The 13,895-nt window shown below is 36.3% G+C and overlaps 1 protein-coding gene across 1 annotated transcript; it reads left to right on the forward strand.

The window, feature by feature from the left end:
• The first annotated feature begins 1,215 nt into the window (after window positions 1–1,215).
• Window positions 1,216–11,890, forward strand: prr13 (proline rich 13). Its single transcript, XM_039679034.2, has 4 exons — window positions 1,216–1,325; window positions 3,477–3,512; window positions 7,491–7,897; window positions 11,564–11,890. Exons 2-4 carry the CDS (start codon window positions 3,497–3,499, stop codon window positions 11,606–11,608), a joined length of 468 nt encoding a protein of 155 aa, XP_039534968.2. The 5' UTR covers window positions 1,216–1,325; window positions 3,477–3,496; the 3' UTR covers window positions 11,609–11,890.
• Window positions 11,891–13,895: the final 2,005 nt, after the last annotated feature.

Below are 13,895 nucleotides of genomic sequence, written 5' to 3' on the forward strand. Positions count from 1 at the left end.
ATAATGAAAATCATTGTCATTTATTCACCCTAAAGTGTCTTCTGTTAAAGACAAAAGAAGAAAAATGGGTAACCAGGTTAGACAGGTTTGGGACAACTTGAGGGTGGGTAAATGATGACAAAATTTTCATTTTTGGGTGAGCTATCCCTTTAAGTGCATAATCCGGGTATTTAAAGTGCATGTTTTTTTTTTTCTAAACACACTAATCATTATCAATGGCCTGAGGCCTCGAATAGTATGTGCAAATCCACATAGACACAGATTTTCCTAAAAATTGGCACCTCCTGAAAGTCTTATGAATCATGTTTACATTAATTGTTTGCAAGTAAAAGTTACAGTTGATAAAGCTAGAGAGAATTGACCATTTGAGCTCACATGTAGTCATTTTATAGCTTCATCTATCGATTCTAAAGCGTATTTATTTATATTACCATTTATTTATTTATTCATTTAAACTGTGCGTGAACATTTTTGATAAACTGAAAATGTGTGATCGAGTAATAATGAAATAATAATATCTAAATCATACAAAATTATTATTCTAAATAAACGTTATAAAAGCCAGACAAATTTGTCTTTAAAAAAAATTGCTGTGTGGTGACCTTTAATTTGGAGTAGGAACAGGAATGGCTTTATCCATGTCTCTTTTAATTTCACAAAGTACTGTTTAACTGGGTAAATTTATGTATAATTTTGAATGATATTACTCCTTAACTGTTCGTAATTAAATATTGATATAGCATCAATCAAACCTTTTTCTGCACTATATTGCCTGTAATTGATTTCAATATGAGTAAATAAGGCAGAGACACATTTTTTATTATTATTATTGTTTTTTTAATAACACACTTATGGATCTGTTTTGTGACTTAAGGGGAAAACAAATATTACATAAACTTACTATGTGGGGACCATTGTTGAATATTGATTATTTCCTGATGTCTACAGCATACACACATTTAAGAAGATATTGCATCAAAAAACTTTTGCATAGTCCCCATTGTGTTACAGGAATCTTATAATGTGCCAAAACTGATTGTGAAAAGAAACCAACTGATCCTCCAATATCATGCCATTATCAAAACATTATTTCAAAAACAATGATTTGCGTTTATATAATATATCCTGTTCCATAATACTTATGTGATGAAAAGTTATGCTTGACCACGATAAAAGGCAGAACATTACCTGATCATCAGACAGGTGACAGGTGAGGTCAGAGTCCGCGCTCGGTGACGTCACGCCGGTGATCATTGAGCGCGCGGAACGCGGAAGCGTGAGTCAGTCAGTCAGAGTCAGTGCACCAAAGTTTCCCGAGGAACAAGGTAGGCTATGTGGTCTAAACGTGTTATTTCGAAATACTAAATGCATGAAGTAGCTTTCGGAAATCGGCTTGCAAATCCTAAAAGAAGTATCTTTCAATGCGTTCCAGAGTTTGTAATTAGCCTATTACATTATTAATGATGTAAGCGGTTTCATGTAAAGTTGTAAACGGAGTGTCAGTGTGTTTGTGGGCTTCTTGACCTCTGAGGAGCTGCGGACAGTCCCTGTTTGTTCAGGAGGGTTTACGCTTTTATTTTACATACAGCAGACTGTGGGAGAGAGTTGTTGTTTGCACAGGGCGTTTTCCAGCTGAGATGAAGTGCTTCTCCTGTCCCGGATGTGTAGAACATGGAGTGCGCAGTTTCGAGGGAGCGAAGGAAGCTGACTGATCTCGCTGAAACTAAAGAAGATTTATTCGAATAAACGGTTGCATGTTGTTGTTTTTTAAATTTAATTATTAGTTGATTTTAAACTTATTTTACATCGTAAAACAATTTTGAAAATTGATGTTTATTATGTTTTACAACTTTTTTTATTTTTTTATTTTTTGAGATTAGCAGGTTTCCTCTTATCTTAATTACACTGTAAATGGTAACCCTGAGGTGCAAACTATATTAACAAATAACAAAACTGCAAATGGAAAGGGCAGAAGCCCCCATGACATGCTGGAATATATAAATTATAATTTACAAATTTGTTTCCTCAAATTAAAAAAATTCATGTGCACGATTTACTATTCCATTCCCTTGATTTGCTAGCCTATATCATGCACACTATTTATAATTCGAAGGAACAGATTAGTAGGCTAAAATGGTTCACACTATTTAGTAAATCAGGGGAACAGATCATTTGCGGGGCTCTATAAAGTCATATGTAGCCTAAGCAAAATGTACAAATCTTTGAAAGTAATATTGCTGTGTTTATTATAGCCTAAATGAGTTATCAATGCGCGTTATTTTAATGAATGTTCCTGGTAATCTTGAATCAGAATAACTTCACTTCACGCATGTCTCTCTGATGATGTGTTTACTAGCGCAAGGGCGGGGCAACCTGTCACTCACATGAGATCCACCAATAGCAAACCACAACCGTCCAATCAATTCCTCACAGACAAAATCAAGTCCCGCCCTACATTATTTTTTGTTTCAGAAGCCGGTTCATATGTCACTATAGACCTTATTCAGAGCAGCGCCATGACCGGTATGAAAGCGAGGCTGTGAGGGATAGACTTACCGTGTTTCCAATGGCATCCGCTGTAGAAAGCTGAATAAAGCTACTAGATTACTTACAATTTTTTTTTGTCAACCTAAATTTCTTGGAAAGATATTTTTCCAGTGTTTCATGAACAGAACAATCCGAAAACACATTAAATAACAATACAGCCCATTGAAGAGATGCAAGTCTATCCCTCACAGCCTCGCTTTCATTCTCATTAAAAATCAAAGATGGCGCTGCCGTGAATAAGACGTATAGGGAAGAAATTATCATCTGAACTTTCATCCACATTATAAATGCCAGGTAAAAGAAAGCATGTTGATTAGACGGATACAATCCATGGTGACACTGACACAGTTCCTCATGTGCATTGCATTGAGGTATACATTTTATTTGCACTTCAGGGCAACTATAGTAATAATCTTTTCATCAAACAGAATTGCAAAAGGTTTCTTTGTATGAAATACTAGTGTAAGTGTACAGTAACTACTTCAGGGGATTTTCACTGCTATCGCTTATTATTATTCAATATAACAATTAAAAAAAGTATTTCCTACAAAATGTTAAATGGCATTTATCTGAACTTAATTAAAAACTGCTTGTACTTTTACATCCAATCACCTTTAATCCGTGCTTATGGTTTTGGATGCTCTTATTGAAATGACGGCACAGATCGTGTGCAACTCATAACTCCAGTCTGACTGTTCACATATCCAAACGGTATTTGAATGTTTCTAGACCTTATCCGCATCTTAGGCTGTTTTAGACACCACTGGTGTAATGTATACAGCTATGATAAGCCAAATTTGTAGTAAATATCTGTTCAGCGCACATAACCGGTTTGAGGTGAAAGTGGTAAGTCTAGTGTTGGCTATACATGCATAAACGCACTATTGGAGGTTTACTTTTAAAGTTTGTCTTTCTTTTATTTGTTGCAGATCAGTTGCAGGAGACAAACATGTGGCCGAATCAAGGTGATTTTTGGTTTCACTTTTTCTCTGAGTTAATTCATTAAAGTCCCCCTTTAGTCAATAATTGTATCCTTTAAAACTCATCTTTGATCGGCAAAATTACATATTTAAACGTTTTTTTACTTAAAAAAATTCTTCTTGCCTTAAAATAGCTTGAATGCACGTCGACACCCTTGCCTCATTTAGTATACATGGTTCTATGAATATGAAAAAATAAGCCCCGCCTCCACTCACTCCCTCAGATCCACTGGTTGACGATCACACGTTGATCTGATTGGTTACAAGGTAGTTTGTGACGTCAGAAACACCAGCAATTTCAAACCGTGTTTTTGAGACTGCAGTTGAGAGAACACTCAGCAATGCTGTCAACTTATAAATTTACACATGGTTTGACTTAAAGCATATTAAAAACACCACATAGACATATAAACAACATTAAAAGCTGGATTTTCAACGCAACATTCATGTCTATGTTGGACCTCAATCCAGGTCACAGTCACAGGTAAGATACTGATAGTCAGTGTAATCCACTTTACCGGCTATTTAACTGAGTAAAAGAGGATAGACAAAACAAAAGGAAAATGCCTGAAATGGTCTTATATAATAATAAATACCCTTATATAAATAATGCATGCTAATATAATAAGTAATCATCCATAAAATTTGTTAATTTTTTTTAATCAGTAAGTTTGTCTTAATTAAAAAATTTAAAACGTAAACTAAGATCACTGTTTGTATTCTCATTCATTTACATTCATTTAGCAGGCGCTTTTATCCAAAGCGACTTACAAATGAGAACAATAGAAGCAGTGAAACAAACAATTTGCATGCTATGACCACTAGTTTAATCCATAGCAGTCCATACTCGCAGCAGCACAGCAGGTTTGTCATGCAAGAATAGTTAACGTTGCGTTTAGCAACAGTGAAGACTTTCATGATCTCAAAAAGGCAGATGCTGTGTTTTCACTAATGTGATGATGAGGTTAGCAGGATTCCTATAGTGGTGTCTGCCTTACATCAAACAAAACAGAGTTTTGTATTAAAGAGGACATATTAGGCCATTTTACAGTCTTGATGATGTTTTTGGGCTGTTTTCATGCTTGAATGTTCGAAAAACATTATTTTCCGCATATTTTACATTGTTGTAACTCCTCCCTTCCAGGTCTATCAGTAACACTGGGGTGTGTTTCTTAAAAGTGTTGTTGCCAACTATAGTCACAAATCTAGATTGTCACAAAAACCAGCACAGTTGAACGATTCTGTGTTTCCCGACACCATAGTTCTAACGAACATTCACAAACAGCATCGCAAAGTTGTGTGTTTGAAAAGACAGCTCTCGACCTGCGGTTAGATGCAGAGTTTCATGTTTGCATGGCATAGATCATGCTCTTGTTCATAACAAGTAACTGACATGCAATGCATTCTATATCTTTCATTCCAAATATAAACAATTTCCATTCTACATCTTTTAGTTTGTCGAGAATGTTTGTAAAGTGTGCATGTGCTCTGATGCTCTGGAGTTATACGCAAGTGAAACATCTGGACGTAAAGCTAAACAACAGAGAACAAAAATTGCCGAGTAGTCTTCATTATTTACACACCAATAATATGACATTAATTCGATCTAGAAGGCAAACCATATTTTCTTGTTGATGCATTCTATTTACACTAAGTTAAAATAGCTGCATTTTCTTTGCGATAGGCTGTGTAAATGGTTGTTAGATGCAATTTATTCGTATAAATAGTGGTAGATGCTATTTGCACTTCAGTGTTTTTGTACATCTGTTTGCAATAATAACATAGTGTAAATGAAAATATTAATTCAAATTATTGCATAAATACTGCCTTATTGGGACAATAAAGCCCTCCCTACACCTAACTGATTAACAATTTATTAAACTCACGTTAGGCTTTTTATTTCAAAATGTTGAATATTTGCTTGATTTCTATTCAAATGAAATGCCTTTCAGGTGTGATGTAAAAAGGGAGTGGAGTGAGTTCGGCCAAAGGCGGATTCAACTCGGGTCAATTTGCATAAAAGTTTTCTGCCATCCGACTTGCCTCTACGCTATTGGTACTGTTGACAATCCAGCATTTTCCTTAATTTTGTCTGGGCCAACTAGATGTCAGTGTGCGGAGTTAGTGTAAATAGTGCAAATAGATATTCTTTTAACTATATTGTTAAACCAACATGCTTCGAACAATGGATGTGGGGCAGTTACATTGCGTTTTAGGGAAATAGTGTTGACTAGCTAGTTACTTTCTCCAACAACGCATCGTACTAGCGGTCAGTGGTGGAATGTAACGAAGTACAAATACTTTGTTACTTTACTTAAGTACATTTTTCACGTATTTTTGCTTTACTTAAGTAGAATAAATAGTGCATACTTTTTACTTTTACTTTGTTACATTTTGCAGCAACTATTATACTTTCTACTCCACTACATTTCTACAACTTCTGTTACTTTTTCATTACATTTTCTGATCAGTTTTTCCCCTGACAAAACGTAATCTGACCGTCCGTTCGTTGCACGTTCGTTGCTCGCCAGTGACGTTTGGTTGCCATAGATACAGTATATCAACCCGGTTACACTAAATGCGTCTCGCACGCAGTGTGTTTATCGTGCAATTTATACCTGAAAATTTGTTTTTACGTGCATAGGAAACACACCGTGTGTAATATATGTTTGGTTAGGATTATGGCAAGCCAAGAGGTTCAGAATTACACCATAAATTAATCGCGTTTACTGCCAAACATAGTTATTAACATATAGTAAGGATAAGCATGGTGTGCATATTGCCTAATTGCAAGCTTGTTTCAGAAATGGTGACAACAATTTTGTTCTATCATTATTGAACATCATTATAGGAGTATTAGGTTGAATGAGTTAGAATTAAATGTTTTATTAATCATTAGAAAATAGTCATTAAGAGAATAAATTTTTATGCAAGTACTTTTACTTTTACTACTTAAAGTACATTTAAAATCAGGTACTTTTTACTTTTTACTTAAGTATGGTTGTCATTGTGTTACTTCTACTTTTACTAAAGTAAATATTTATCTGGTTATTTTTACTTAAGTACTGAGATTCAGTACTTCCTCCACCACTGCTAGCGGTAAAGCAACGAGTTATGAGAAACGTCCACTGATAATTTCCTGTCTCTATGAAGCCCCTCCTTCTGAAAAGCACACTGTGCTCTTATTTTTCGTTGGATCAGTGTGTTGTGATTGGTCGAGCGCTTCGAGTGCTTTGGGGAAATGTCCCGCCCCTTACCATTATCGCCAGTTTCAACACACTACTAACTAACATGTTTAGTTAGTAGTCCAACCAGGCCCTGCTGGTCAATATTGTGATGTGTTTGTTCATGGATGAACAATATTTGTGCTGAGCACAACATTTTGTGTGTGCTTATTTACTGAGAGATAGCAGGAAACCAACATTTAGAAATCAATACGTTCATATATCTGAAAGTTTTAAGCAAATTTTAGACTTTAGATTTAACTTTGTTTAATATAAATTTTGGTTAGTGTTCTGGTTAGTGTTCTGGTTCTGCCACTTGATTTTCAATGTAAAAAAAAATGGCCCTAAAGCAAAGCCAGTTGATACTAAACTCATTAAAGTTCTTTGAAAACTTTTTAGTTTTTAGAAACAAGATTTAAAGAAACAGTTTATGCAAACAATTTCCATTCGCTGTCCCATCACTGTTTTACTGTAAAGGATGTTCTTTCTTCCGTAAAACACTATTGAATGGCGGTTCTGCTTGTAGTGAAAGTGGATTATGATTTTTAAATGCCAATGCAGTGACATTTGTATTGACCACCATTATGATACTCTCTTTTTGAGCTTATCCTTTAAAATAATCCATTATCACTGTTTGAACAAACCTGCCTAGGGACATTCTCCTGTTGTGTTTCATGGAAGATTCATGTATCGATAGTCAATACTTACATGCTCATATCTGGCTTGCTGTGATACGCAGGACCTCCGGTTCAGCCGCCCAATCCTGCCTATCCGGGACCTCCAAACCCTGGATATCCAGGCATGCCTATCCCATCACACCCCGGACAGAACCCTGCCTATCCGCCTGGCATAAACCAGCCCAACACCATCCCGTACATGACCCCGAACCAACAGCCTTTCCCTCCCGGTCCGCAAGGCCCCTATCCTGGACCGGGGCAACAGTACCCCGGCCCCTATCCCGGAGCGGGGCAACCGTTCCCTGGACCTGGGCATCCGGGACCGTATCCCGGAGCTGGGCATCCATGCCCCGTCCCGGCTGGAATGAGTGTACCTGGTCATAAGAAACACAAAAAGATGAAAAAGATGAAGAAAGGGCATAAAGCTCATAAAGCTAACAAGGAACATAAACATATGAAACATGGCAAGGTAAGAGGCTGAATGTTCAGTGGATATAAATGTTATTACACCAGTAATGTCTAAACCCTTATTTGATAATTTCATGCAAAATAATTTTTTGCCAAAATCTGAACAATAGCCCCCCTCTCTCTCTCAATTCAATTCAATTCAATTCAAAGGGGCTTTATTGGCATGAAAGTTTTTCAAACAATGTTGCCAAAGCATATACAACATATACAAAAAATACTCTATACACATATATATACATATACATACACACACATATATATACATATACACACATATATATATATATACATATATATACACACATACACACATATATATGTATATATATATACACATACATGCACACACACACATAAACACTTAACACAATATTTGGATATATGTGTGTGTGTGTGTGTGTCAATCACTCATTCACTGCCCCTCAGGTTGTGGCATGTTTGAATATATTGGGCAGCAAGATAAGTTTTGTCTCCTTCTCCCAGGAGAAAGTTTAACTTAGAAATGTCATCCAGGTCTATGAAATTTGGGATTATATAGTTAAATTTGTTAAAGTAAAGGTCCCTTGTGTCTTTGAACGCTTCACATTTTAGGAGAAAGTGCATCTCCGTCTCAACCTCACCTGTCAAACAGTGATCACACGTTCTGTTTTCTTTTGGTTGCCACAATTTTTTGTGTCTTCCTGTTTCAATTGCCAGTTTGTGATCACTGAGCCTGTACCTGGTTAGGATCTGTCTCTGCTTTCTATCTCTGAAAGTAGAGAGATATTCTGCTAATTTATATTCTCTGTTTAGGGTCAGATAACATTCTAGTCTACTTTGGCTTTTAGTTTCTTCTTTCCAATGTTCCAGATAGGTTTCTTTGCATTGTGCTATGATTTGCTTGACTCTGATTGGTGTTTGGACGGCAGTGTTGTTCTGAGGCTGCTCAGACTGTCTCTGATGTGGGGCAGTTTGTCTTAGTACCAGTTGACATAGGGGACTCTTTTCTGGGCTCAGCTCCTGGGTTCGGAGGGCCTTGGAGTGAAGTGTGTTTTGGGGGCTGGATTTCAGGTGGTTAAAAAAGTTGAGTGTTCTCTTTTGGATGTTAATTATCAGGGGGTATCTGCCTAATTCTGCTCTGCATGCATTTGTTGGTGTGTTTCTGTGTACGTGTAGAATGTATCTGCAAAATTCTGCATGAAGAGATTCTGTTGGGTGTTTGTCCCAACGGGTATAGCTCTGATGACTGAGTGGACCCCATATTTCACTACCATATAGCGCAATGGGCTGGATGACACTGTCAAATATTTTAAGCCAGATTTTAATTGGAATTTGGAAGTTATAGAATTTTCTCTTAATTGCATGTATAGCTCTTCGAGCTTTTTCTTTTAGTTCATTCACTGCCATGTTGAAACTCCCTGATGCTGATATGGTTATACCAAGGTAGGTATAGCTCATGCTGTGTTCAATGACATCATTATTGATCTCTCTCTCTCTCTCTCTCTCTCTCTCTCGCGCTCTCTCTCTCTCTCTCTCTCTCTCTCTCTCTCTCTCTCTCTCTCTCTCTCTCTCTCTCTCTCTCTCTCTCTCTCGCTCTCTCTCTCTCTCTCTCTCTCTCATATATATATATATATATATATATATATATATATATATACACACACAGTCTTACTGCAGTGAACACATCAAACAAAAATAATTGAAATAGCCCAACACAACTTTTGTGGTTTCCCAAAATTGAACTGAAAATACAACTAAATTATTCTCTAAATTATTCAACCCCCTGAACAGAATCCCTCACAACTGCACAAATCTGCAAAACGGGTGTCGTTTTACTAATCAAAGGCTTCATTAGTTGCACCAGGTGTGCTTGAGTTAGAACATATGAAATATCTGGACTGGCTAGGTTTGTTTAATGTCACGTTTGACTGCATGTTAGAAATCGAAATTAACTTTTTAGACCATTAAGAATTCTACGTGGCATTGATTTAACAAGGTGCTGAAAGCATTCTTTAGAAATGTTGGCCCATATAGGTGGTTTGCAGTCACGTGATTGTGTTGAGGAGGGCAAGGAGTGAAGAGTGCAATGGACGTGATGGAGGAAAATCCGTACTGTACTACTTTAGAGGCTATTACAAGAGAAATGTACAAACAGAAAATCGAAACATATGTTGGACGTGATCCTTACGTTATGAAGAGGACCGATTTTCAACTGAATTGAGAGATTTGCCTTCCATCGAGGCTATAGATATCCGCAACTAACTCGCCTTGCAGACATACTTTGACTTTACAAAGTTCGCAAACTGGTACGTTACACGAACAGCCACATAAGTGTATTTAAACACCCGAATAATGTAATTATAAGCCGCATAAATAATGTATTAACTCACATTTGACTAAGTGATCACTGCACACACACACAGGCATTTTCCCATTCGGCTCCTCCCGACCGCAGACGTAGGTTTGCAAGGCATTTTTCCTGGTGTTTTTCTGTCAATTTCTTGTATTTCCCCCCTTATGAACAACAACTTTTGGCACACGATAAAAACTCCTCGTGGTTTGATCGATTTGAGCAACCATAAACGACGCAAAACATAGGCATTTTGAGTGTGTTTAGTGCTTCCTAATGTAGAAAATCACTTCCTGCCCTCCATCTGCTGTCCGCGTCATGGCAACGCAGTGGTGTGACGTCACGTGAAAACAAGCTATTGATAGGATAGCATCTTGCAGTTGATGGAGATTTGTGGGATGCACATCCGGTCAAAATGAACTTTTTAGACCATTAAGAGAAGATATCATCGCCTTCACAAACAAGGAACAGGATTCTACTAAATGTTACACCGTTGGAAGCATAGATCCCAAGTTAAACGAACAGTCGTTGCACTACCTGGACAGGGCTAAAAAAGAAAACTTTCAAAGGCTACAACTGGATATCTGAGAAGGCAGGTTCAGAAAAACCCTGTGACTGCAAAAGACCTGCAGCAAAACTTGGTGTCAACAGGCACTGAGGTTTTGGCTGCACAGTAAAGCGCGTAATAAACGCATACCCGAACTCCGAGACATGCACCACTACTGACCGAGAAGCAGATATTCAGATGGTAGAGTCAGAATTTGGTGTAAACAGAATGAGAACATGGATCCATCATGCCTTGTTACCACTGTGCAGGCTGGTGGTGGTGGTGTAATGGTTTGGGGGATGTTTTCTTGGCACACTTTAGGCCCCTTAGTGCCAATTGGTCATCGTTTAAATGCCACGGCCTACCTGAGCATTGTTTCTGACCATGTCCATCCCTTTATGGCCACCATGTACCCATCCTCAGCAATATTTTAAATATTTTTTAAAGAATGAAAGCAAGCATCAAATTGAAATCACAGTAAATACCTTTATATTGTTACAAAATATTATATTTGAAATAAATACTGTTCTTTTGAACTTTCTAGTCATCAAAGAATCCTGAAAAATAAAATGTATCAAGCAGCACAACTGTTTTCAACATTGATTATAATCATAAATGTTTCTTGAGCATCAAATCATCATATTAGAGTGATGAGATCTGTTGTCATTATTCAAACAGACAGCCAATGTGTTAACTTCTTAAACACAGTTCATCATGAAAGGTGGTTAGTTGGCTGCAGTGATGCTGAATTATTCTCTGTCTGAAATGCATTTTGTTTTGTCCTGTTTCAGCATTCGTCCAGCAGTAGCAGCAGTAGCAGCAGCAGCTCAGACTGAAGATCAGCTCCACTACATCATTCATGCACTAACACACAACTTAAATGCCTCTTTTTCTAATGAAAACCATGTCTAATTTCCAGTGTCAGGGCAATTGAGAGACAATTGCTCAAACCAGGAGCAATAAAATAGATAATCACATTATGTTTTAAATATACCTATAATATACCTAAATTTCTGTGAATCTGAATGCTTTTCTCAATCAATTACTTTTTACAAGGCAAAAAATAAATAAATAAATAAATAAATAAATAAAATCACATAATGCTTCCAGGCATGAATCTGCAACTGTTTATTTAACTGTGAAATGTGATTGACCATCTGACTGCTTTTGAAGAGAATTCTCTTCAGTTAATGAAACTACTTTGACATCATTTAGCATGTTTTAATTATTAACCTTTTACTGACAATTATACAATTATAGCCTAAATCAAACTTATTTAAAACTAAATGCTTGAATTTATCCATTTAGAAAAAAAAATGGTTGAGTTAACATTTTGTTTTCTAATAGTTTGACTCAATAATGCTTTTGCCGATTTTAAAAGATTTTTGAAACAGTGCCCATAATTTAATTATTATTTTTTGTACATTTCTTTGTGCTTTTTACTAGTCTAAGCAATCAACATGTGTTGATCAAAGTTGTTCAGGAATTTATGAAGCTGAAGTAGATCTTGTTAACATATCCATGAGTAATAAAGTAACGTGATGCATTTCAGACTGTAGACTCTCTAAAGTGTGTGTGAGAAATCATTGTTGAACTCCGCTGCATAATTGCTGTTGGTTTATAATGAGGCACTTAATGTGTTTCAATAAATAATATATTAAAGTCCACCTGTGGTAAAAATCCAGCTTTTAATGTGTGTGTCTCTGTGGTGTTTTTAATATGTTTTAAACACACAATGTGTAAATTCATAAGTCGACAGTGTTTTCTCCTTAAAACTGCAGTGAACCAAAGACAATCTCAAAAACACAGTTTGAAATCGCTGGTGTTTCTGACGTCACAAACTACCTTGTAACTAATCAAATCAACGTGTGAACGTCAACCTGTGGATCTCTGAGCTGAGCGAGTGAGTGGAGGCAGGGCTCATTTGCATATTCATAGAATGAGGCAAGGGTGTCGACATTCAAGATATTTTAAGGCATGAATAATTTTTTAGGTAGATGTTTTAATATTATTTTTTTGTGATCAAAGATGAGTTTTAAGTGATAAAATTATTGAGTAGAGGACTTGCTTGGAGTGCCTACCAGTTTTATCCATTTTTGTTTGCCAAATGTCTTTAATTACATTGCAATTAGTCAACAATCATAAGATTTACAAGGTGTTGTTATTTTTAAATGTAATAATTATTTTAATTAATGGGGTTATCATTTAATATTTCCATGGATTAAATCTACATTCTACACATCTTTGCTTTCAATAAGACTTAGAGGTTAAATGACTTATGACATCTTCAATTAAAATAAGGGCAAGAAAATATGTAAATATTCGTATATGGAAGTCAGAATAATTTTACCTTTCAGATAAATCTCTTACTCTGATTTGTCTGGTTGTTCGATGTTCAACTTGCACTGAACTTCGTGACGCACTTCCGTTTGTAACCGGTTATGTTTACTTTCAATGTAGCCTACTATAGCAAAAAAATAGTCTCTGACTGTAGTCAATGAGTTGAACAAACGCCACCTAAAATCAATGTCTGCAATAATTTTTAAAATGTTTGATATTTTTATTGACAGTGGGTTTAAACTCATGAATCAATGGTTTTTACTTGTTTTTTACCTGATATCTTTTCAGTGCTTTTCAGAGGTTTAAAGAGTTGTAGTTAAAAGTCTCTTATTGGTCTGATTAGCCAAGCTTTCCATTAAACAAACATTATGTAATACAAGCTATTTAATACAATAACACATTATACTGACAGGCTGATGATACTACCCTTTTTCTAAAAAATTCAGACCAAATTCCCTTGGCTCTTAATACTATTAAACAGTTCTCCAAGGCATCTGGGCTCGATCTCAATGAGGCCAAATGTGAATTCATGGCAATCAACAGTTCTCTGTTTCCAGTATATGTAATATCCAAGTTAAAGAGACAATAACATACCTTGGAATAGTAATCTCTAAAAACGTCAAACTCAGACGTGATTTCAACTTTTTGCCCATCATAGAGAAAGCTAAAAAAAGATTTAATCAATGGCTTCAGAGAGATTTATCTCTGAAAGGAAGGATTCTTCTCTCCAAGGCGGAAGGCATCTCACGTTTGACATACGCAGCTATTTCATTAGACCTTGAT

This window comes from Pimephales promelas, chromosome 21 (assembly GCF_988280905.1).
Source record: "Pimephales promelas chromosome 21, fPimPro1.hap1.1, whole genome shotgun sequence".
In the NCBI taxonomy this organism is placed as follows: Eukaryota; Metazoa; Chordata; class Actinopteri; order Cypriniformes; family Leuciscidae; genus Pimephales; species Pimephales promelas.